At 38.6% G+C, this 27,042-nt stretch overlaps 1 protein-coding gene across 7 annotated transcripts in view; it reads left to right on the top strand.

The window, feature by feature from the left end:
* shank3a (SH3 and multiple ankyrin repeat domains 3a) overlaps nt 1–27,042 on the top strand; it is a 206,606-nt gene that overhangs the window by 84,510 nt on the left and 95,054 nt on the right. For all 7 annotated transcript variants that reach the window (XR_008321421.1, XR_008321422.1, XR_008321423.1 and 4 more), the window contains 2 exons: nt 4,995–5,198; nt 8,952–9,023. Coding sequence is in view for 4 of the 7 variants with exons in the window: in XM_053319404.1 (XP_053175379.1) it covers nt 4,995–5,198; nt 8,952–9,023 (276 nt within the window). In the remaining 3 variants the exon portion in view is untranslated. The remainder of the gene's footprint in view (nt 1–4,994; nt 5,199–8,951; nt 9,024–27,042) is intronic.

Genomic DNA, 27,042 nt, shown 5'->3' with positions numbered 1-27,042 from the left:
TGTACTTGAGGACATGACATCTTTAGCAAAAGACAAGTTATAGATGAATTATTAATTAAAAAATAATGTCTATAATAACCGAAAGTCCCTCTCTTTACTTAAAGTTGAAGTCTGTAGAATTTAGTGTCATCAAGTAGAAATGACTTGGCAGAAATGGAATATAATAGTCATATGTTTTAATTATTGTATAACCATGTAAAACTAAGAATTATTGTGTTTTTATTATCTTAGAATGAGCCTTTTATTTCTACAGAGGGAGCCGTTCCTCTTTCACAGAGCTTGCCATGTTGCACCACCATGTTTCCACAGCAGCCCAGAATGGACTAACCAAAGTTTTGCAGCCATCATAGGTTCTCTACATGCTTGAAAGGGGAGAGGGAGGGGTATTCAGTTGGTTGCAATCTGCAACCTCACCACTAGATACCACTAAATCTTACACACTGGTCTTTTTTAAAACAGCTTGGTATCCCTGCATGGTTTTGAGACATCCCTTCAATGACAGTATAACATTATCCCAAGAATGATCTTTTCTTGAATGTTGACCTTACCCTCAAGCAAGACTGCAGACTGGATTTATATATTCTGTTCCATTTGACTAAATCTTCAAATGGCAAAAATCTGTGACTGCAATATCCTTCTGGGATCCTTTAGGGATGTTGAATTATGTGAAATTGAAGGCCAAGAATGTACATGTTTGAGGAGCGCCTTGGTAGCTGAATTGTGAAGGCACATGCCATATAATGGTAGCATCCCCGGTTTGATTCTGGCAAGGGACCTTTGCTGCAGGTCATTTCCCTCTCTGTCTCGCTGTTTCTGTCTGCCCAAGATTAGTTAGAACTTTAACCGAAATGAGATGATGATGTTACATTTTAATTTTTAAACAAAGTAGGCAAATTTGTGACACATCAACAGAGATGAAAGTAGAAGCGGAATAACAAGTGTTTTGGTATTGTGTACTCTTTTTTTTTTTTTCAAATACCTTCAAAATCTAATTTTGAAAACTTGTACTGTCCTGATTCTGATGTATTGTCTAATAACCGTAACCTTGTACTCAGTAAAGCACAGTGGCCAGACTCTGACAATTCCTACAGGGAAAAACTTTAGTTTGACAGTATTAAAGGGAATATGATGTTCACCCAAAGACCTTTTTTTTTTCTTTAAAAAAATATGTCCTACTTAATAGTCCAGTGTGACCCTCCATTATTTTTCTTGCATATGTATCAGTTTTCAGTTCACCTGTAATTACTTAGTCACTCTTGAAAGTGACTTTGGCTTGCACTGTTTTTTTGTGTTCAGGGCTCATTATTGAGAATAACTTTCCAAGTGTTGACCTCTAGAAGTGAGTTTTGGTTAAGAATAGAAACCATGAACACCATTTTAAGATTCCTCATGCCTTAACAAATTCTACATACAAAAAACATATACACACACAGTCAAAGTCACACACACACTTGAGAAAAGACATTTGTTAGGCTATGCAGGATGATCAAAAGTCAGTTCTACAGTTCTATCTGAAAGTCCTATTAAGTCTTGTAATGACAACTTAATTTATTTTTATTTACAGCTCTGTGTATTTGTTGGTTTCTGTGCAGTATGTGTCTGTTTATGTGTTGCTGTGTGGCTATTTTTAGGGTTTTCACATAGTTAGTGATAAGACATTAGAAAATATAAGTAAGTAAGATTCATCATCATCATCATCATCATCATCATCATCATCATCATCATCCAGTTGGCCATTATCAATGCTAATGTTACTCCAAGATATATCTAAAATTGTGGTTTCAACAGGCAAAGTGTAAGTAACTAATAAAAAAAACTCAGACAAAACTGTTCTTTGGACAGACTTTAAAAGACAGTGCATTTTCTTGTCATATTATAAGCCTAATGAAAGTGACCTCTAAACAAGGAGCTCTTTCTAATCATCATAAGAGCCCAGCCCAGTTGTAGACTGATTTTATTTTAACTTGTCAAAACAACCAAAGGGGTTGTTATATTAAGCTGCTTGTTACCACAACCCTTTTTTTCATCCTTCAAACTAGGTGCTTGCCAGTACAAGTTCAACAGCTGTCTACAGTATGTAGTCTATTTTGTAGAACTTCAAGTGCATCTATACAAATTCAGATTGAGGCCTCCCAACAGAATGATAAAGAAGTGTTTATGAAGTACAGAAAACAGCTCAGGCTTTTTGTAGGCTAGAGGGAGACAGATTTTAGTAGTGGCTGGATTTGATGGTGTTACACAAACAGACAGCTTCTCATAAGCTTAGAATTCATTATGAGATTTAAGTCCGGAAACGATACAAAATCAATTTAGCCCAGTCAGATACTCATCAACCAATCATGGAACATTTAGATGATAATGTGACTCACTGGCTCTATAAACTCCTGAGATCATTAACTACTACCTGTCTGCAGGAGAAAATTGTTGATGAACTGATGCCTTTTTATCATTAACAATTATTATGTCAAATAATATCACCTCTATTTCTGCAGTGGTCTTCGCTTTCCCCCCAAATTGCTTTAGGGTGATATCATTGCATGATCTAATGGATACCATGTTGAACATGACACCCTCATCAAGCCATCTTGACAAGATCCTTATAAGACTGTTAACAGGCATAATAGGGGTTGCTGGCACTTTAATCTGCAATAAAACCTCACCCCCTTTCTCCCAGAGATTTCAAAACATCTGACCAATTTCAAAATCCTCCAAGCCCTCCATTTAAAAATAAATAAATAAAAAGTGTGAATAAATGGTTTACTGATGGCTTCAGGCTGATGTGCATGTTTTGTCTTCTATTGGTAGAGCTCAGTAAATTATACTTTTGGAACATATTTTATAATTTACCATCAAAGCATCTCTTTTCACATGTATCACAACTATGCAGATGACACATAGATACTAGCTGATCCAATGCCCAGTGAGCAAGCCAACTAAATAATGTGAATAGTAAGGAAAGACTGGACAAACCACAAAGTTTGATTGTTAAACTCTGACAAATGGAGATCCTGGTGATTGATACTGATCACTTCTTCAAGTAAAGCGTCATACAGTGTTATTTTGATACAAGTTCAAGCCTGATGCAATACACAAAAACAATTGTACTGCAAGGGATCACAGTGTTGGTCAGTCTGTGGCCTAAAACAGCTTTGACATTGATTGATTGCCATTATATTTCGTACTGACATTTTTGATGTCCAGACGATGAATCCATATGACTTTGGTGATCCTCTTACCCTTTTCCACTGAGCTGGAGCTGGTGCTGGTTCGGAGCCAGAGCCTGACTACGCCTGACTTGCTTTTCCACCGCCAAAGCTCCAGCCCCGAGCCTCAGAACGGGAGCCAGAGCAAGCACCAACTCTTTGCTGGTCTAAAGCAAGAACCAATTACGTCAATGGACTGGGGGAAGGGCTAACGTTTATTAGCCGGCTAGCAGGGCTAACGTTTATTAGCAGACTAGCGGGACTAACGTTTATTAGCCGGCTAGCGGGGTTAACGTTCATTAGCTGACTAACAGGGTTAACGTTCGGTAGCTGACTAGCGTGGCATTTACAGAGAATTAAACATTTGTTGATTAAAAATACTATTTTTATAATTTTTTTGCCAGAGCTGTCGTCTTCTTCTTCTTCTTCTTCTTCTTCTTCTGTTGCTTCTGCTTATTCTTCTTCTTCTTCTTCTTTGTTTCCGGCAGGCTAGATGCCTGTTTGTGTCGCTGCTGTCTGTTAAATAAAGGCACGTGTTCCCATTAGCCTAAACTGTGCTTTGAGTTTTGTGTTAGTTATCAAATGTTAGCATACTAACTCACTAAACTAAGCATGTTATCATGCTGACTTTAGCATTAATCTCAAAGCACTGTTCTGTGTACGCACAGCCTCATGGAACCACTTGCATGGCTGTAAACTAAAGTTGGTTTTAATTTTATTTATTGAAATTGACTCAGTCTTTTCAACAGATGCACATTTCAGTCAGAACTACTTGCATGTATCTGCATCTAGGCATCTGCATGTGGATATTAGTTGTGATGTATTGCATTCAGCAAGTGTGATTTCTTAAAAGTTGGGTCTGAGGGTCAGGAACATAGTGGTACTTTACAGGATGGAGTTGAGGTTCTGAATCAATATTTCAGGCAGCAGTGATGGATTTATTACTTGTGGGTTTTTTACTCTCTCTCTTTTCCTTCTCTGTTCTCTGCTACTGTCTGTAGCTCAGGCTCCACAATGTGGTAACTAGTGGGAAGTGCTCTGCCTACCACCAATAGCCAACATACCTTACAATCTGGACAAACCAGAAAAGAGTGCAATCTTTTTTTCATTTGTCATGATCAACCAACCATTACCTCATTTCTTTACATCTGAAATTTACGGATGAGAGAATAACTCTAAGATTTTATCCCACAGGGCGCTTTCATTGTATATATTACATATATTGTTATTTATTAGAGCACAAAAAATCACTTAGTAGATTCTATTTTTCCCATAACCCATGGGCATCCATACCTCTGAGCTTCATTCATGACTGGAGACAGAGCTTCTGCAGCTATTGGTGTAATATTTAAACATTGTCTGTTTTCATTTTAAGAGCTTGAATAATGCACACATGTAGTTTTAATAAGGTTTAGGTTCCTGAAAAATGAGTGTCTCAGTATTTCTTTAAATTTCGCTTATATTATGGTTTTGTTTATTTTAGTAATGTAACTACTGCTGACTCTGGGAATGACCTTTAGTGCAAAGTGATGGATAATGGTAAAAATCTACCATATCTATGTGAATTGCTTATTAAAACAAAAGGTTTAGCTTTCCCCCCCGGGCATGACATTGGAAGTTCAATAAATGCCTCTCTGATGAAAGAGTTCCTATTTAATATGCAAAGACATTTTCAGTACCTAAATGTTATATTTATGTGAATCAGAAAAATATCGTAGGCCTACAGTATGTGATATTTAATGAAATGACACATGCTTGACCTTCTGCGCTCCTCTGCTCCTGTCTCTGCAGAAATGCATGAAATTCAATGTGGATGCCCCTATCTGGCGGTCCAAACAGCGGATCCTGTGTACTCTCAACCAGAGCCTGAAGGATGTACTCAACTATGGCCTATTCCAACCGGCTTACAATGGAAAGGCTGGGAAGTTTCTGGATGAAGAAAGACAGCTAAGGGAATACCCTTTCCCATCCATTGCTCCTGTACCTTACCTTGAGGTAAGTGTAGTGTGGAATCATGTGTATGTATGAGGCTTTAAGTGTGAGCAGGATATATCAAGAGATGGAAGAGTGCACCACACAGTACATGCATAACAGCAAAAAAAATATCAATCAGGCATCAGTTAAGCACAATATCAACTAAAAAAATTCAGAATTTGGAAAACCTGGGTTCTGGTAATGATGCAGGACTCATTTTAGTGCCTTTAAGCGTTTCAGTTGGTAACATGCTTGAAGGACCAGTGTGTAAGGTTTAGAGGCATCTAGTGGAACGGACTTGGCAGAAATAGGACATTATATTAACAAGTCTTTTTTAATTCGTATAAAAATTTTATTTCCCTGAGAATGACACCTCTATATCTACATAGGAACCAGGTCCTCTTCCACAGAGCCTGCCATGTTATACTGCCATGTTTCTACAGAGGCCCAGAATGGAGAGGGCCTTAAGCACAATTTACAACCTGACTGCTAGATGCCACTGACTCTTACACACTAGTCCTTTAAAGTCTGTGTAAAGTGAGAATAAATATGTGTTCTGAGTTTGACATGCCACAGAAAAGTGTGTTGTTAACCACCCTGCCAAATTTGAAGCCAAATATATGAAATTAGGCTTCAAAGTTCGCTGAAACCTCGCCCCCTACCAAGTGTCACCTGTCAATCAAAGTCACCATATCTATATCTATATCAGTCAGATAGGGCTATGGGTGGCAAAGTGGAAGTAGGCTTAGTGGAAAGATAGTGTTGGGTATCATCAGTGTAACAGTGGAATTCTATGTCAAATTTCCTGAGAATGTGACCAAGAAGCAGAAGGTAAATAATGAACAGGAGGGGGCTAAGGACAGAGCCCTGGGGAACACCACTAGAGACTGGAGAGGATCCAGATCTCAGGTTCTAGAGCTTTTTGGATGGTGAGGGCTTTTTGTGGTACAAACTAAATTAGACCCAAACGATCACTCAAAGCAGATTATTTTTATATGTCTTAAGATGTGTGTGCATCTTTAAGTCATATACTTGTTGTTATATAACAACAAGCTGAGGGTATATACAGCTCATCAGTATTCCACTCAACACTTTTACAGTGACCTTCAAGGTACAGTACTGTAGTGTTGCCTTGGATCATTTTCTTCCTTCTCTCCTTTTGTTGTTTGTCTAGCATCTTATAAACTATTATTAAAGAGTAGATGCTGTTGTCTTTTTGAAGTCTTCTATACGTGTGTATATGCATCACAGGCACGCACGCAGTCTCACACAGCATGTAGATTTGGGTGTGTGTGTATTATTGTGCACACAGAGTATATTTTTTTCTGGCATGACGTGTCAGTTAAACCTACCAGCAATAATACCACACTCAATGACAGTATGCTGTCTGCAGTCGCTGTCATCTCTCAGAGATAATTGTAGTGCTTGTCCATCACAGTTTGTGATCTGAGAAGAATGCAAGTGTGCAAAGATGAGTCACTTTCCAGACAGTGGTGTGAAGATGCCTGGTGGTTTTCTGACTGTCTGTCTTAGTTTTCTGTCGTTTTTTATGTGTCAAGAGATGGAGAGCATAATAAAGATTTACTTGCCTCCTTGAGTCTCACTTTAATGTCAGTCCATTGGGAGATACCTTTACTGTATTATTATTTAACTATATTATTACCTATGGTGGTCCCAGCTTGCATTGTAAAATATGTCTTTAATGAAATAGCCTTCCCATGTTTTCTTTAGTGCTAGTTTTGGATATCAACAATGATAATTGTTCTCCTCTCCTCTCCTCTCCTCTTCTCTTCTCTTCTCTTCTCTTCTCTTCTCTTCTCTTCTCTTCTCTTCTCTTCTCTTCTCTTCTCTTCTCTTCTCTTCTCTTCTCTTCTCTTCTCTTCTCTTCTCTTCTCTTCTCGCATCCAATCAGTTTCACCTCTAAAACCATACTGGAAGAGTTTGTGGTTATAAGGTTTTTTCAGAGGTGTATGGCTTTAAACTCACCAAATTCTGCTATTTATGGGTGAGTCTGTTACTTAAGGAACTAAAGAGTTAAAACTTCCATTAAGATTTTGGAGTATTTAAATTTGCAAGCAGCTGTGTGACTGTGTCAGATTGACAGCTGTGCATATAGCCGGATGGAGCTTGGCTGTGGCTAGTCTGCCAGAACAAATGCATTTGCCCATTGACAGTTTCCTATGAATATTGACATCTGCCAGTAGAATACCAGTTTTAAATAGCCCCCGGTGGTCGGGAATCGGGTGGTCGGGTATCTGTCAGTAACATGAGTGACATGCCGTTTACAAGTGGCATAATGCTATGTCAGTAAAACAGCACTGACACAGGCTAGCTCTTACTGCCATATTCCTCTAAAACAACAGTCAAGTGACATACAAGGAAGGATGTATTTTTTTGTATGCATGTATGCTAGAGAGGAGACAAAGTAATGCTGTGAAGTGATTTGTGTTACCAGAGAATTTTCATTGTTTACCTCTACTACTGTACATCTCTCGTTGAGTCTGAGCTTTATACATTTTATCTGTTTCATCCCCACTTTTGGGCTTACCATTGTACTTGTAAAAGCTTCCAGTTCCAGTTCAATAGGCATGGGCTTCCATCAGTGCCTGTTTTCATGTGTGTGCAACTACTACTCTGGTGCAGCTCTGTGTGTGTCATTGATTGACCAGCAGTTATTCCCTGAGGCCCAGGGTTTGTCGAGATGATTGACAGGTTTGGATTAGCAGCTCAAAACCCTGTGCTCTGTCATGGATTTACATCACATTGGTGGAAAAACAGACATACTGTGCACACTGTAACACACACACACACACACACACACACACACACACACACACACACACACACACACACACACACACACACACACACACACACACACACACACATACACCAACATATGAATACTTGTATGCAGGTGCACACCATACACACACACACACACTACAGAAAGAGAGAACTGAAATACATGGCAGGTACAGAGCACTGAATGTTAAAAAATTTCAAGTAAACCGAATACCATAAATTATTTGTTTATTTGACAAGTGGGGACACCAGAGAATCAGTTCAAAGGACTCCATTGTACAGAAACTAGTAACATGACAGATGAAGTGAAAGCACAAGTAGATCAAGAGTTTCTATTCTGAAACCATAGCTATAAAAAAGCAAAAACATTTTTAAATATTTCCTTTTTTGTGCAATTGCAAGTGCAAACTTTGATATATTTCATTATTGTTCATTACTGCTATTGGTGTTTGGCCATATTGCCCACATCTGTATTGTCAGGATTCATACAATCAATCATAGTTCAGCATCTTCTGAGCTTCTATAAACTACATATCTATTTATATTGATGCATTGCTACTTGGGTGTCCTCTCTTTCCTGCAAATAGCTTGTAATGCCACGTTTTAGTTTGTCAAATGTATCAAAACTGTATATACTGTAGTGTTCCCTCTTTACAAATCAAATTCAATAATCAAACTGTAAGGTGGATGGGCTTTTTAGCAAGATGTAATGTGTGGGGTGAGTCATAGCATGCTTTTAAAGTGTAAATCTCTGTTTTTGTCTGTCTGCTCACTCTCTCACCCTGTCCTCCTCTTCATTATGTCTCAAAGGACAAGCCAATGATAATTAAAAACTGAGGAGTTGATATTGACTTTAATAATTAACATCATTATGGTTTATATTGTGTGTGTTATGCAGCCAACACATACACAAAAAGAAAAAGTTAAAACTGAACTTGGCCTCTTATGTTTGTTTTTATTGTGTTTCAGTTCCGCTATAAAAGACGTGTCTACACTCAAACCCACCTGGATGAAAAGCAGCTGTCTAAGCTCCACACAAAGGTAAGACCAAACAGCTGTGCACTCCATCAGCGTGACATCTGAGGAGCTTATGCTTTGTGCAACCTTCTAAGCTGAGTGAATGAATGTACACAGACACCAAAACATGTATAAAGCCTTCAATTGCCACACGATCCATCTTTCCAAAGTGTGCCTCATGAATATTTCCTCGTTGTTCATTTCCTTTCTCCGTCTGATGCTATTGCAACCTGGTCCCAGAAAAGCAGCAGAGAATGGATGGATGGATGTTCATTTTTAATATACTGTGAATTATTTGTATCATGGAGGTTCTGCTTAAGTTTTGTTCACTTATCTTTTTGAGATGCTTGAAAAGAGGACCTCAGCTCTACAGTATGTGTTTATTGGTTTATTCATGTATAATTGCAGTACTGTGTTTAGGCCATGCAGAGCCATAAAAGCCCTGCTTGGAAGGACAGCGTGTGCTCATACACAAGGCAGCATGGTAAACATCACACAAGCATGAGTGAGATTCGTTTTGTGCCGCTTTTGCACTTGAATAACAACAGGCAGTGATAAATTCTCATGGTTTAGCTAATTTCCGGTCATCTGCATCACCCTAATTATGTCTGTCACCAGTCTAGTATAATTGCTTCTGTCAAAATACTCGGCAGGTAGCATTGTAATTTTCTTCATTGTTGACATGTAAGATATATTATTTCCTGTTCCTACTCAAGCATAAGAACTGGGATGAACATAGTATGACAACTAATCATAGGGAACACACTACCAAGATTGAAACTAATGCTTTATTGTTAAAATAATGGAGGTTTAAGCATAGGCTAAAGCAGAGTTCAATTGTGTATGATTTGAAATGCAACCATTTGTGAAATTTGATCTCAGATCAAGTTGATAATATGTGTATTACTGGCTAGATATGAACAGACACAGGAGGAGACGAGGCAGGTTCAGGTAAATCATATAAAGGAACCAAAAGGCAGTTCAAACTGGCAAATGGACAAGAAGGACTAATGCTGGCAGATGATGGTCAAGGGTAGGCAGGTAGTCACAAACACAGACACAGAGAGACAGAATAGGACAAAAGCTGGCATGCTAAGGCTACTGAGCAACATAAACTATCTGGCAGAGTGTGAATACTGCCAGGGTACTGTATAGAGTGAATTCATGTTGAACAGGTGTCAGTGTCCAACATTCTTTTTTTTCCCCACTCGGCTACTTGGCCAGTAGATCTAGGGTTTCACTGGCTCCTTGTGTATTTTCGCTGGCTCAGCAACAAAAAAGAAAATAATTACTTTTTTCCCATAATTTTGTTGATGTATTCATTGTATATACCATACATACAACATTGAAGTTCAGATTTAGTAGTTTTCATTTAGTTACGGTTATGTAATGCTGATATATTACGCAAATATGCAAAATATAAAATTAGCTGCATATTGGTCAATAACTGAATGATTTAGAGAAGTAAAAAGCTCCTGTCTTAGCCTTGTATGTTTCTTTCATGGACAGTTTTTCGAGTAGTATGACAGTGAGTACCATGGATGAATGATGCTGTAAAGACTGTATGTGAAGGGACTTATCCATGACTCTGATGCCTGGCCAGTAAACTTTTACTGGCCTTGGGCCATGAGGCCATCGGTTGTGTCAGACCCTGGGTGTGCAGGCAACTGACTGGTCATGTGATCATCTGAAACAAGAACTCATTGGGGAACGACTAGAAAGGTGCAAAATGGCAGATCTGAAATATAAGGATATGCAGATGTGGTAGATGGAACAGATGAAACCATGATTGTCTGTTTCAGTGTGCGTGTGCTATGGTGTGTGTGTTTGTGCACATATGTGGGTGTAATGAGTGGAACTGACAGCAGAGAGAATTGAGTGCATTTGCATGAAACCCCATCATAGGGCAGGAGATTTACACTAGAGACAATTAGCAGTGTCAACTCTGTGTGTGTTTGTGTGTAAGAGATTATAGAGAGATAGAGCACAATGGTGTGAAGCTGCTGTGTGGGAACAGCAGTTTTGATAAATTATGCTTTAGTCAGGTATTTTCACCCTTGTCATTGTTCAGAGACCATCTTACAATTTTTACTAAATTACATTGAGAAAATCACATTTATGCCTGCACTCAAATGCATCACACTCTGTTGAAACATGCAACAATAATCTGTTGAGTAAAATACCACAGTAAGCCACAATCACCCCTTACTGTATGTGTGACTAATGCTCTTAGACGTGCTTTTCTTGTAGTTAATAGACTAATGCTAGTGAGTTTAACTGCTTATTGCTGATTTAGCTTTGTAGTGAGCTCCATATATATCCCATGAAAAATTGGATTATGCTGTATTGTTCCTCCTCACAGTCAGAGTTTGAGGAACTAAACCTCAAGTGCCCAGTCAACAGTGGGTGGTTCAAGACAACTGATTAGCATACAGTTGTAAAGCTTTATGTGCAAGTGTAACAAAAAAAGTCTTATTAATTTTAGATTTTACACTATTGGTACATTGGTGTCTACTATGTACCATTCAGCTGCATGCACTTGTTTCTCAGTTGCTTTCAGCTTAAAGGACAGACAGAATGGCGCTTCAGAACAATCACTCTTTCTAGGATACAGTGAAATGCTATTCTATATACAGTAAGTGGCCAGAGTTTGTGGCAACAGGCATTTATTTTACATAATTGTTGAAAAGAATAGGGATTTTTTTGTCAGAGACCAAAATGTTGCAAAGATTCATCTTAAAAATTTTGGGATTGCATGGCTGTTTCCTGGATTGTGCAACAAAAACTTGAACAATGGAGAAAGTACGAGTGCATGAGACATTTAAAATGTCTTTGGAAAGGGTTTCTTTGAAAGAGCGGGAACTTTGAACTCATTGTTGGGTTTTCTGCTATTTTTTTCCATGTTTGTGTAATCATGGACAGTGAGTGTGTTCTGCTGTGTACTTCTCTCAGAGAGAAAGAGAGTGGGAAATAGTGAATGAGAGGAAGATGTAGAAAGCGAGAGATGAAAAGGATGAGTCATTGCTCTCAAATATTGTCTCTTGTCTCATCAGTCTGGTATGAAGTGCTGCTGTCTGTTACTATGCTACATTGCTATGCTATAGTATATCAGTGGTACCCAACTAGCTTTCTCAGCCAAGATCTGTTTCTTCCCAGCTGCTGTATATTTTTGGTAGTAATTTTACACAATAAATCATCTGTTAAGATACAGTTTGTTATGATTGGCATAGCCGTATTGTCCAGTATAAGTGGAACTGGTAAAAGTCTCAAATGGAGGAGGAAAAAAAAGGGTGAATCCCACAGTACTCATCATACTATTTAACACTATCTCACTAAGTAGAAACTTGAATGTGTGGATGGGCAGTGAAAACAACCAGGTTGTTTGAGCTGTGTTTGTTTTTAAGCCATGAAAAATTCAGGACGCATAGATAGAGGGAGGGTGGTACAGTAATTTGGCTGTAAAAGCTCCACAAACTGCCAGAATAAATTCTTGTTTTTCTGTTACTAATCTGCAAGTTTCTAGACATTGGCACAACAGTCATTTATAAGAGATATCAGAGCCAAATTTATGTATTTATAAAATAATTACAGATTTATAATATGTTTCCATCAAAGGATTGGAAAGATCTCATTGAAATTACTGCAAAGGGTTCAGTTGTGTAATAGGCTACAGCACCCAATTCTTCCAGATCTCATTTTATGATACTGTATTATTGCATGGTCATATAGTAGCTGAATAGCAGTTGGCTCTGACTTCAACATGTTTCCTGTTTCAGTAAGAGATTTTTACTTACTCTATGTAGATGTGTGAAAGCTCTTAAAATGTTCCTTTGTAAAATACATTTGAAACTCTGACTTTAGATAAGTGAGTGGTACATTAATTACTCATAGCAGTAGTAGTATTATGCAAATTATCCCATCATGAATGTTAATGGATTTTTACAAGTCTTTGTCTCGGCACTAGTAATAAAAACAAAATATGCTCCAGTGCTTGCGTTAGAAAAAAATCTTTAAGCAAATGATGTTATAAAGTAATGGAACATTGATGTTCATCCATTTCTGTTCTGTTTTCATTTTTTTTTGTTTTTTTTCCCCTAAATGGCAAATTTTGCATTGTTGCTTAATTACTTCCAGGTTTAAGGAGGAAAATCCTGTTATCGTGATTCCCGCAGCCTTGACTGTCACAATTCATCCGGCAACAAGCTGCCCTGCGTGGCACAGGTCAAGCATTAGCCTACTTTACTAGTATGGAGCTCATTAGCCGCAGGCTGAAGTTTAAAACCAGGTCATAATTGATAGGATTCTCCCATTATTTATTTATTTTTTCCCTTCACCCGACCGAACCAGACCTCATCACCCTGCTACTGCTCTGATTAACAGCGCAGGCTGACTACATGGAAAATTGACATGTTTACTGTCAGGGGGAAAAAAGAATGCAAGTGTGGGTTTTTACTGTAAGAGGTTAGTCATGAGATAGACTGGACTACAGAATAGGTGGCTTTCTTATAGTGTGACAAGGGGCATTCAGTGATGAACAATGTCCAGTTCATTCTCATATGAGTAGTTCTTACATTAATTTACACAAACTGACTCAACTACAGTACTGCTTAACATCTTCAGCCATCATTTTCCCCCAATAAATTCCACTTAAGTTTTCTCTTCCATAATTTAAAGTGTCATATAATTTATTTGACATATATTCCACATTCCTTTGCCACATAACATACATGTATTATTAAGAACTGATGGACTACGTGAGACCTACATTGCAGCAAATGACAAGAGTTTCTCAAAATCACATCACCTAACTTTCTGCTGTGTAATTTTATTGGATCATAGTACACACATTGTAGCCCCTTCTAAGGATTCATCAAGGCAGATGTGCAATATGTGACTTTGTGAGGAGCTCATTACTGAACAGGAACAGGCCTCATGCAGTAGGAGATAACTAGACAGAACACAGGCTGTTATAGTGCATATGTGAATGTAATTCCTGATCTAGATGGATGGACCCAGATAGATTAATGGATAGCTTGATGTAACCATGCATAAAAGCTCAGGGCATTGTGGCCATAGAGAAGGGTAAAGAGGGGGTGGGTTGGAGAAAGCTAAAGAGTCATATAGAGTAGTAGTAGCATTTAGTAACGCACTATTTGGTAATGTGGTCACGGACGTCACAGAGCACAATGCCAGAGCTTTGCCCATTTCATATGCTAATAATAATGAAGCAGCTGAGAAATCAAACACAGTATTACAATATAAAAAGTGCTTGCAATGGCTGGTCTTGTCCAGTATGATTCACAGGCTAAACCAATACTATCATTATGCCAAATTGTTGTTAGTGTGCATGTGTAGGAAAGCATAATTCACAAAAGGCTCCCCCATAAAACGTATTGCAGAGTAATGCTATTCCTCCTACACTGAGGCTTTTTATTGTTGTTAGCAGCTTAATATATTTATGAATGAGAATTCCTGCATTATTTTCGATTTACAATGAAACTACTCAGAGAATGCAGCTCATTGTAGGTGTGATATTGTTCTGAGATCCCAGATCCCATAGAGCATTTGTACAGTGCCTGTACCCTCCTGTCAGTGCAGCGTTATGGCTAACACTTGATGTGGGATTTCTGCATAATACACACACATTCACACACAGCTGCATGGCAGGGGATGAGAGGATATTTCCAATGGGGAATCCCTCATACAAAAATCACTCCTTATGGATAATCCCCTTAAAGGAAGGGAAATGTTGCGCTTTGAACAAAGTAGAGACATATCTGGGCAGAAACAAGAACAGACATACACAAACAACTACTGACATGGACCTTGGGATTTGAATGAATATTTTCCCAGTGGTTGAGAGGGCTCAGCTGAAATTGTGTAGTTGCTAATTTAAGATGTAAATGAGTGGTGTTGTGTAAGTGAGTTTATTTGTATAGATTTCTTATATATTCAATAGTAACCATGTTTGGGTTTTTTAAGATATAAAGTAACATTGGTCGTTAGTCATAAAGCCCTTACTGTCATGTAATACTTAATTTACCATGTTGCAACAGAGATTAAACCAGCTCTGTACAGTATTTTCATGTCTACTGGGGATTTCCACTCCTCCCTTTCTTTTGCCCATCCTTTATTTTCTTTCACTTCAAGATTCGAGGTTTTACTGCCACATGGACAACAACACAACAGATGGCAAAGTTGAAGCTGTGTTAGTTAATTAGTTAGTTAGTTAGTTAGTTAGTTCGTTAGTATTGCACATGAGAGGAAATAATATAAATATGTCAATAAGTGATAGGTTATAAATACTTGTAAGAACTGATAAAAAAATATAAATATTGTGTAGTGGGGAAGAGAATGTGTGTGTTTGGTGGTGGGGGTTGGATATCCATATCTTCCCTTGCTTCCACACTCCATCCACCCTCCCTCCCATTTTCGCTTTTGGTTTTCCCTCCCTCTATTTTACGCTTTCTCTCCTCCCTCAATTTTCCCTGCTTCCCTCCCTCTTGTCTAGCTCTCTCTCCCTCTGTCTCTTGCTTTCTCTCCCCACCCTCCCTCCGTCTGTTCTCTCTAGCATCCTGCAAAATCATCCTTTACCATCTCTCCATCTTTATGTGCATGCACAGGAGTCAGTGTGTGCGTCCGTGCTAGGGTGAGTGAGTGACCATGTGAGTGTGCATGTGCTACTTTGACAAGACAAGCGTGAGAGAGCAAGAGAGAGAGAGAGAGAGAGAGAGAGAGAGAGAGAGAGAGAACAAGTCCGGCTACGAGAGAAGAGTAGATGGGGAGAAGGGGAACTGGATATGGCCATGTGGATGGTGTTTTGGCATTGGGACTGTAGCTGACCTACGGGAGTGTGTGTGTGTGACAGGGAGTGTGTCCTTGTGTGTGTGTGAGATGGGATCCGCTCTGGGCAGAAGACAAGCAGCTGAGAGAAGAGAAAGAAAAACTAAAGAAGCCAGGAAGGCCACACTCAATAGTAAGGTACCCCAATTGCTCTCATCATCTCTTTTATTTAATGTTACCATTATCTGTGGAGTAACCACATCTTTCTCTTCCTTTATCTCTGTTGTTTTTATACTTTCAATTTCTAATTATGTGCAGACACTCCCCTACCCATTCCTGTCTACCTGTCTATCTTCTCTCTCTCGTTCTTTCACTGGCTTTCGTTCTGTTGTTATGCTCTGCTGCATGTTGGCTGTGTGAAGAGCTGGTGCAGTCTTGTCTGAAACCCTGACAGAATGCTAATGGTTCTCTCTGCACTGGTTCAGTTACTAGCCATGGGCTTGGATCAGTGTGTGTGCGTGCATGTGTGTGTCTGGTATGCTAAAAAAATTTGTGGGCATTTGTGCCTATCTGTGGATGATTGGTTGTGTTTTGCTGTTAGATCTATGACTGAGCAAAGCAAAACATATTTGTTTGTATTTAGGTTTGTGTATTGCATGGCAGAATGTGTGTCTTAGGATCTACCAGTAGGTTTCTCTAGGACAGAGTTGGCCTCATCATCTTGTGCTATCTTCACTGTTATAATAAGACTCTGCTTATGTCACATGGCTGTCATAACCTACTGTGGATGCTCTCTGATGAAGAGGACCTCATCATGTGTATGTTTATGTCACAGAGAGACAAAGCTGCATAGAGTTAAACACAGTGGCACAGTGGGTAAACTTGTTAAGCTAAGTAACTGCCACATGCAGTATTGTCTGTGAATCTCCGCTGAGAGTATCTGAGCTGTCAGTCTCTGTCAGTGAAGGTTCAGCAAGTAGCAGCTGTCATCATGAAACCCTGTGGGCAGTCTGTCCTGAGCTACTGTATGACTGTTCAGCCAGACCTATGCTAAAAATGATCTCACATAAACATGTCTTCCATCAATCTTTTTCATTGTTAGTACCTTTAATTTTCATATGCTTACAAAGTCAGATAGTGTAAACAGTAGCTGTTTAAGTAGAGAGTGTGCTAAAGTGTGATTTGTGTTCTTTACTTGTGACCCTAGCTTGTAGAATGACGGCCTTATTTAACATTACAGATTCCTAATTGCATGCAATACACTGGGCTACGGCCCGCAGCCTAATGTACTGCTTTTGAAGCATGTGTGTAAGTTCTTCTTTGAGTGTTACAATTTGTAACCACAACAGTAACCCACCTCACCTTTAAAAAAAAATAACTTAGACTGAGTAGGATATGTACGTGTGTGTATCTGTGAGAGAGAGAGAGACAGTGATTGGACAGATGAGAAAGAAAGAATTGATGCTGTTCAGAAATTAGGCCATGTACAAACTATGACCTCAGGCTCGTTATAATACACCCCAGCAAGGTCTTTCGGGGTCTCTAATTTTTTGACTTGTATCATGTGAGTGCATTTAAAAATAGAGAGGAATACATTGTCCATAGGCTTGGAGACCCTGTATCTAATCATGACCAGTCAAATCACCTATTTACCTTAAATTTTAAACCAGTTGGATTTTTGTTCTGACTGATCCCCATAATGTACTTTTTTTTATTATTGACACTGTTACCATCAGTGTTTCTGCCATCATTCACAAAGTCATAGTGGACTCAGTCTGTAGCTCCACAGCTATCTGCTTCATATTGCCCCACATAAAACAATGATCCCAATAAGTAACATGCATAGTCCTAACCAGAGCTTAAATTTGGTAAAATAAGATGTGGTATTGGATTAGGAATAGATTTCTGCGGATACTGCTACTTTGGATATCATGTTGGAAGAGAAAAGGGTGGATGCATTCCTAACTGATAGTTTAGTGATTAAACCAGCATGAGAGTTTCTGCAATTTCTGTATTGACATGTACACATGAGGGACACCTAAAAATTAGCTACTGAGATTTTTAGAATTAGAAAATAGATCAGGAAGTGGGTTGAAATGTGTTAATCTTGTGTTAAGAGAACCATCGTTAATGTATTATAGAGGATGGATCAGGGGCAGTGGGAAATATGACAAGCAAAGTTAAATCCAACCATTTCCCAATTTGACTTGTCATCTGTAGAGGATGCAATCACCTCCAAATTCCCCACTCATCACAGTATAGCACAGACTGACATTTTTATCTTAGACACACACCATAGTCTGTGGACATTGTTTGAATGAAAAGTTTATTATATATTTTTTTGCCATTTACATACTATAACGATAAGTTAGCTTGCATAAAGCGCAGAAATTGCCTGTGTGTTAGTGTGTGTGTTTGCCTATGTTATAACTGAAATCTAATTAATTTAACTGAACTGGTACTGCTCTTGATGTTTGGTCTTGAAGATGTTTCGCCTCATTGCCTAACTTCATTTCACATTTAAAAAATAACACACTGCAGTTGCTGTCGGCTTTATACAACAACCCACTAGCATGAGACTCCCATCATTCTAGGTCAAGCAGTTTGAATAGATAAGTGTAGAATAGGATGCCATAGGCAGAAAGTGCAATGGAGTTTTACAGTAATAATCATTTGGTTGAATAAATACGCCACCCACACACCCCCTGTCTCAGCCTGGAGCTTACTGGCTGCCCTCTTGTGTTTTCTTTTTGTGGCCCATAGTTCTGTTTGTAGACCAGTTTTAAATGTAAGGCAAGATCTATTTTTATATTTCCATCTGTATTTTGACATAAGTTTTACTAGGCTAAGCTCCAGTTTGCCTTTGGTCTGTTAAGTTGTGTGTTTTTTTTTTTTGGCACTGTCCCTCTATTATCCGCCCGTCTGTCTGCCTGTGTCCTGGTGTGCGCGTGCGTGTGTGCGTGCGTGCATGTGTGTCTGTTTGAAAGCACATGACTGGACCTGATTCAGCGCTTTCTTTCTCTGGACTGTTTGATTCTGATGACAGCATGCATTCCCCTCATCCTCCCTGGTCACCCTGCTAACAAACACAAACACACAAAAACACATCGCACACACACAGTCATGCATACAAACAACAATACAGCTCTGTCGTCATAAATCAACTACTTTCAAAAACATTCACCATATTTTACCTTGATAGTTTGTATGTGTCAAAGTGTTTGTCACCTGCTCTAAATTGCAATCTACTGTAACTGCCATGAATGTGCCAGTCCAGAAATTCACGCTTACATGAGTGTTTCATATTCAAAATATACATTTTGGCCTTTCATATAGATCTTGCCTGTGTGTCTCCATGTTGTCATGAACACAGGTCTTCACATTCATCTTTGTGTGTTCCTGTTTATGCCTCATCCTCCTTGTTTTTGCATTAATGGCTTGGCAAGTAAGCCAGAGCTCAATTGTACTGATGGAAAAGACAATGCTGGACAAAGCTATGCTGTCAGTGTGGCCAGGAGGGTGGGTGGATTTGATTGAGTGTACAGCAGAATGTGTTTTGGGGGTCCACATACAATATGCCTGTGCTCTGCATGTTTCTGAGTGTGTTGTCGAGTGGGATAGAGGCCGTGGCTTTGCTGTGCTTTGTTCCGGCCTTTAGTCAACCCTATCAGAGCTAGCTGATACTGTCCCGCCTGCCTAAGCTGTAGTTCACTAAGAGGAATACTAGATATTATAAAGAGCTAAAAACATTCCAGTGCTTCTGAAAAGGATTACTCAGAAGGCACCATGCTGCTACGTTCAGAGAGAGCTACCAGGAGCCGGGCCACAGAGGTTAGACACAACACATTACTATGAAGTGACTCATGGGATCAAGAGTAAACAGGTTACTGTCACAATTGGGCACTGCTATCTTATACTGTTCTTAAATACTCATACTGAGAGAATATTTGTAGATGTTGTTTATATTGCAGCAAGTTATGTGTTTTGTTCATCAGCTTTGATTTTTTATTGACTTCCTATTCCAGAGTTTGGATGGACAAATATTATAGGTTCACCTGTCCTGGTTGTGACTCAGTAAATCATGTGTGTAATATTTTGATTTGTAAAGCATCATTTAACGTGATATGCAGCTCAGACATCCATTTTGATGTGTGACTCATTTGACATCCACTGCTGAATTATTAATTCCTGTTGAGTGTTACTGTGAGAATAACACAACTGTTGTGTTTTATTAAGCATAGATATATAAAGTATGTTAAAGGATTTTGCATAATATCAAATTGTCTGTCCCACTGTGTCTCATTTTATAAGGTTTAAAACAGATTGTCTACATAATAGGGCTACTACAGTATATTGGCATGTGTAGTGCATGCTGTGTCAGCAGATGGCATGTATCCAGGTGAAGGCTGGCTTTAGGCTAGAATGCAGAGAGATATGTTTGCTTCTCTTTCTTTGTCTTTTTTATTGTTGTTGTCTTCTATCTGCTTTCTGTTACCTTTAAAAAAAAAAAAAAAAGAAAGAACCCCCTACATGAAACTGGATATACAGAAACAAAGGACTGTCTTATATACTTGATCTCTAAAAACCTAATGGGACACTTGAGGGAAGTTATTTAGAATGGTTATTAGGATTATGATGATAATGAAAGCTGTCATTTTTTTTCTAAATCTTCACCAAAGAGGTGTAATATTGAATTGCATGTTATGCAGAAACATTTATGGTTAATGGTGTGTTAGATGCTGTTGCTATAGTAACAGCATCTCCATCACTGTCTTTGAGCATGGGGGAATTTTTTCTCTCCAATGCATTCATACATGATGAATAAAATGCGTTTGCTCAGTGTGCTAAATTATGAATCACTAAGTGTTATTTCATGTGAAAATGTGTATATGTGTGAATGAGGCCAACATATTTCATCCTCAAGCCTTCAGTGCTTTTTCATGTGGTTTCCCCTGAAGCATAAAAATGTATCAAATTACTCAGAGATTTATTTTGCTGCTATACAGTAAAGGTTGAAAATTACGTCACAAAAAAATCCTATTCCTTGGGTTCAAGTCCATACAATCATACAGTACATTGGTCTTTTTGTAGCTGAGAGCATTACATGTTAAGCCTGTTAGGTATGGATATTGGAGATTATTGAAGTTCTTGCTCTTTCAAATGAACATACTGTAGGCTGAGGTCCAAACAGACATACTGTAAATAGAGCCAGACAAGCTCATAGACACACACAGGCAAAAAGAAAAAACACACAAAGTAGCATCAATCCCTTCTAACAGGCGTGATGCTGTACGCAGCTCTGTGTCTCTCAGGGGAGTTTTAAACACCCACATTAAACCAAGAACGTTAATTAATATGTTATTTTATTGGACAGCTGTACTCAATCCACAAGCAAGATATAATTTTAAAACATACACTTTGCCAGTTTGTGTTATATAGGTTCTTAAATGGAATGCCAATAACTTTGTTTTTAACATCAAACACTCATCTGTAAACACGCCTCAAAGGTACAGCTGACGTTTGTAGCTTGCTTTCATGAGGAGGTTGCCAGCTGGAGTTACAGTGGCTTCCGCTGGTGATTTAGCTTCATTAAGTCGCCCATATGTACCCAGGTGTAAAACCTGGTTAACTGAATCATAAGCTTAACCTGAAAAGGAAATTGTTGTTTTATTAGTTGTTGTTTGTGTTAAAAAATCTTTAATGTTTTATCTGAGTTGCATTTGAAAGCAACATGTTTTCCAACTTCACTTGAAGGCAGCACTCAGGTTCATCGCATCTAACCAAATAAAAGGCAGGTAGCCATTTAGCAGCCACGTTCAGCCTTTTGTGTAGGAAGTAAGTCTGTACGTGATATTGTTCCTCGATAAGGCAGCAATTTGCTGAGCAGAAGTGGTAAGATATTGATTGTAGTAAAACTACCGCAAATCATTAAAGTTAATGTTAGCTCCAAGTAGCTTCTCTGTTTACAGTTTAGCACTGTGCTCACGCGGTTATACAGGCAAACCGTCTTTCATCTCGTGAGAGCCGAGAATCCCCGACAGCGCTCAGCACTGGAACAAAACGCATCGGAGTGATATTTTCGGTGGTTCTGATATTTGTTAGCTGCTGCTGCTGCTACTCATATGCTGAACGGGTTAGCTATATGGAAACATACTGTGGTGAACTGTTGCATTAAGCTCTGTGAACACTCAATGATTTGGCACTTTAGGCTGTGCACTAAATACACTAAACTGCACCTTTATTAGCTGATTAGCATTTTGACTCATTATTTTAAAGGCGCCATTTTTATTATTTTTCATATCATTGTTTATATAAATGTTGTAAACTTTTGCTATACAATAGTCACTAAAAGAGTTTACTTTTGCAATTTACTTCATGGTTGGTGTTGTTCATTGTTGGCTGTTCAGGTCTATGACAATTGAGCTCTTTCCGAACCTATAGCCATTCAGTGTATTGACTATAAGTGGGTTACACATACAAACTCTTCAAACTACTCCTGCAACTAATCTGCATCTCTGCTACCTATGGTATAAACTTTATGCAAATATGTGTATACAATATATATATATATATATATATATATATATATATATATATATATATATATATATATATATATATATATATATATATATATATATATATATATATATGGTGATGTACACGGCTTTAATTTGTCAGTGTTATCTTTTTACATTGGTCTATTAAAACCAACATAAGCAAATGAAGGTGCATGCTGGACTGGTTGTAGTACAACTAGCTATAAACTAAACAGTATTTGACACATTAAAATGTTTTTGTTGTTTTTTTGTCAATCTTCTAAATCCCACAGGAACCTTTCCTGTATGTATTAGCACAAAAACACAATTGGACAACAATCAAAAACGATTTACAAATGGTGAGGTTTGTGTGGAAAAGCAATATGATAGATGAACAATCCAAATGGAGAGATGTTGCCAACAAGAACTGTGAAGTGTCTGATGAGCTTTTGCTAACCCTTAGACAGGAGCAGTGGAGTGATTGTATTTAGTATTGTCTGGTTTTATTGAGTACTTTTTCTGGTATGTTGTGACATTCTGATGGTGGATTGGCTTCTGTATACAATAAGTGAAGCGCAGAGCAGAATCATAGAGCTAATGGCTGCACTTGTATTGTGCTGTCCATGGAGCCTGAATACCCAGAGGTCACAACAACGGCCCCTTTTTACAGTAACACAGCATGATACTCATGCTACAATGATGGAGAACACATGGACATGGACTAAGGCGATATCCTGAGCACCTAGCACCTGTACAGTCTAATGCAATTCAAGTCAATAATCCTGGAGAACATGCAACTTTAATTTATTCATTTCTATAATTATCAACTGTTGACATGAATACCTCTCCAAACACTCGCTCTATACCATTGCAGTTAATAGCCTCCGTGCAAACATACAAATGTACTTTGCACATAAGCCTTGACCTTATGGGTAATAATGTAATTCCAGATAACTCTGCAACACTGGGACGCTCAATACATTTGGCTCCCTGCAGCATTTTTTTTTAGGTTGCTGGGCAGAAACTATTTCTATAAAAACTATTTGTTTTTAAAATCCACCAGTATCTGTTGATCAAATATTTTCATCTGCACTCCTTTGCTGGTAGTTTGTGTATGCAGTAGATTTGTTCATTGAGTCTTTCCTACACATACATACAATGGGTCATTGCTGTAATTAATCATGAAATGCAAATGAAATAAGACTCCAAGACTGACTCAGACACAAAGACTGACAGACACAAACATGCACTTGTAGATACTATTTTATATGTTTATCTCAAATAAACCACCCAGAAAGTTTTAGATGTGAGTGCTTTATGTACAGCCACTTCATCTGACAGCCAGTCAGGAGCCTGTTTGACATACAGCCATTATTTTTGCTATTATTAGATCAGCAAGGTTAAAACCTGGGAACAAGCAAAGACCAAAACCAATGTGGTGAATTTTAAATTATGCAAAAATAGTTGTTTTCCAGTGTGTTGTGACCCTTACTGAGGTATCCACATAAGACACATTTTACTGGTCTTAGGTGCTGGGAATGTAAGCAAATAAGGCATTTGGTAAACCTGAAAAGGGATTTAAGAAAATACAAATCTCATACCCAAACTTGAACAGACTGAACATTAACTATACCTAAGAGATAAAAAGTATAGTGAAACTACTGTATGTCACAACAATCCTATCTGTTAGAGGTTTCTGTGCCATTTGTAGCCTGATGTCTCAAGTGAACCCAGTATCACAGAGATAGAGTAGATCTGTAAATAGAAAGCTACTCTAGTCCATTCTCACTCTTCACCTTTTTAAAAATCTGCTCTATTCCCTCCTTCTATTCCTTCCCTTCACATGACCCTATTTTCTTGTGTTTCTGCCACACCATGTCATTGTATTGCATTTTTAATGGGAACATGCTTCTAGACCTTCATGAATCCATCAATTATAGAACATACTGACAAATAAAACTAGCTAAGCCATTTGACAGTTTTTTTTCCTGACAAAAAGACATTTGAAAAGTGGAGCCTTTTGATTGTGAACCTTGTGCTGAATGGAAGATGTTATGAGGACAAGTGACAGCTTCTCTATACAGTCTGTACTCTGTTTGCTTTGTGGTTTAGCCAAAGACTTGAAGAGCATCTGTGCTTATACAGTATTTGGTCACTCACTTTTATCTCTCTCAGCTAGGAAGCTAAGTGAGTATGCTTCCGTGTATTGTGAGTTTGTGACTTGAGTTTATGTCGTCTACCATAAATCCATATTTATACAACATGGTCAACAAAACCTATTGATGTGAACTGCATTGTCTTTATTGGCAACTGTATTTATCATCCTTATATTAAAAAAATATGGGGCTATTCTTTTTTCCCCTTCTTACCCACAAAACCTACTGTACCTTAACCTTTTTGCAGAATCTGTCTTTCTACCACTTACTGTATGACTTACCCTAGCACTACTTACCAGAGCAAAGCTTACATTTGTGTGTCAGCCATATGCCCTTTTTTTCTAGATTGAAAATTAAATCCTGCCTCACTCAGCACTCATTAGTCTTTATCTCAACATGTACTATTCATCTAAAGTGTTAACATTGATTGAAATGGGTTTGGTGCAGCTGGGTTAAAGAAGCAAGCTTGTGACCGGACGGTTGCTGTTTCAGGATGCTGGCAGGATGAATCTGGATAGGGAAAAGTGAAAAAAGTAGCACTTGCCCCTCCCTCATTACCATCACTTAAGTGCCATTGAGCAAGATAAGTTAACCCTAACTCATCCAGTGGAGCTGCTCAGTGCTGGGAAGATCAGCATGTGTTTGTACAGGGTAGCTTCCAGGTGTGAATGTGATCAAGGCGTTCCTCAAAAAGAGAGGCTTCCTCCTAGTGAAACTTCCCTTTCACATTCTTTTTCATCCATTACAGTGTGTTACTTCAATTGAAGTATTTTTGATCAATTGTTGAGGAAATATAGGACACATACACACACAAAAAAATCCCATAGTATTACAAATGCTGGTGTTTAGTGGTGCATCACTAAATATAGGTGTAAATTGCTTTGTCGCTGCTGCTAAAAGCTGTTGGGTGAGTGGGAGTAGGAGAATTGAACCCTGTTCTGCATGAATCTAATAGGGCAGACTCTCATAATTAACCAAACACATAGGTTGATTGTACCATGCTTTCCAGAATGACCCATAGGAACGTTTTCTAATATGCCGCCTCTCAGTACTATCAAAACTGTTAAAAATCACTGTTAAAAAATAATTATGTTTTATGGTGTGACAACGCAGCAGTTAAATTCTGGTTAGATTCAGGCACAAAAACCACTTGGTTGGGAAAGATCATGGTCTGGGTTAAAATGATCACTTGAAATGTGGTGTGGGTTAAAGTTACTACTTCCTGAAAGCTAGGCAACCTTTGTCGTCACGGCAACAGTAAACACCATGACAATTGTAGTTACGGTTTTTCAAAAACCTGTCCCGACTTACAGTTGGAACTGCTAGATGGCGTCTGTCTGTCACTCAGATGTCGTTTTTTAGCCAGCTGAATTTTTGGCGTAATGCTGTCATATTTCTTTTGAGAGCAGGCTGAATAGGGAGTTGTATCTCTTTCAGTTGCTGCGTCTAATTAAAATGCAGTACCCCTGCAGCAGGAGAGCCTCTGTACAAAGCATCTGGGAGATGAGGGTCAAGGCCTGCCCGCTCTCGCTCCAGCCTTTTATATAAGTGACTGTCAACAAAGCACAGACAGAAAACCAGGAACACGCAGTGCCAGATAAGGGCATATGTGTGTGTTGATGTTAGCACACACATGAAGAGGCAGTTGTCTCTTTTAATGTGTGACTGATTGTTGATGCCGCAAACTGTAGTAAGGGCACCTCTGTCTCCTCAACACAGTCGGCTAGTGCTTTTTGTATTTGACTGAATCTCTGCCTCATCACATGTTCCATGACAAAAACTGGTTATAATGTGGAGCATTGTATGTATACATGTACTGTATTTCCTACTTATTTATTACATGATCAGATCTACTGCTTACAAATAATTGATTAAATCAAATTAACCACAACTGTTTCAGCCGTTTTGCTCATCAGTGACACTGCTGGCTCTGATTCATCAGACTATCAGTCACTGTCACAACTGTTTCCCTGCATCACTGTCAGCCAGGAAGACCAGATAAGTCACCTGGCATCTGAATAGGTTTCACTACATAGATATGACAACTTCATGGTGACAGTGCATACCTGATGAGCTTCAAGCACTAAGTGGTCACATGTGAATCATTTACTGTAGCTACAATAAGACCAGTGGCAAATCTGGACATCTACAGTCTATGATTCAAACTATCAGGGTTTCAAATATGAAATGGCTTCCTTTCACTAGACAGTAGAGTAAGTGGGAATTTCTTCTCGTGGTATTTACAGTGGGTCTATGTCACATGTAGGACTTGATGGGAATGTGGGAATATCTTTGATCTTTGAATATCTTTGTTTTTCTTCTCACTATAAAACACTAAAATATTGCCAGCACTGACAGCAGAGGTCTGTGTTGATGGGTCAAATCATTACTTTCACATCCGCTCCAGGCCAATGCTCTTTCTCAACAATTTAGTCTGCATTCACATCATCCTGATGCCTGACGGTCCCCAGAAAATCCCCATTACCCACTGCACTGGTTCACTGTGTTAACAGCCTAAGCAGTTGTAACGCTTTAGAGCATGTGTGTATTTTACGGGCCAACTCA

The sequence above is a fragment of the Scomber japonicus genome, chromosome 5 (genome assembly GCF_027409825.1).
Source record: "Scomber japonicus isolate fScoJap1 chromosome 5, fScoJap1.pri, whole genome shotgun sequence".
Classification (NCBI taxonomy): domain Eukaryota; kingdom Metazoa; phylum Chordata; class Actinopteri; order Scombriformes; family Scombridae; genus Scomber; species Scomber japonicus.
Note: the sequence above shows the minus strand (reverse complement) of the source record. Positions and strands in the feature narration are given on the sequence as shown.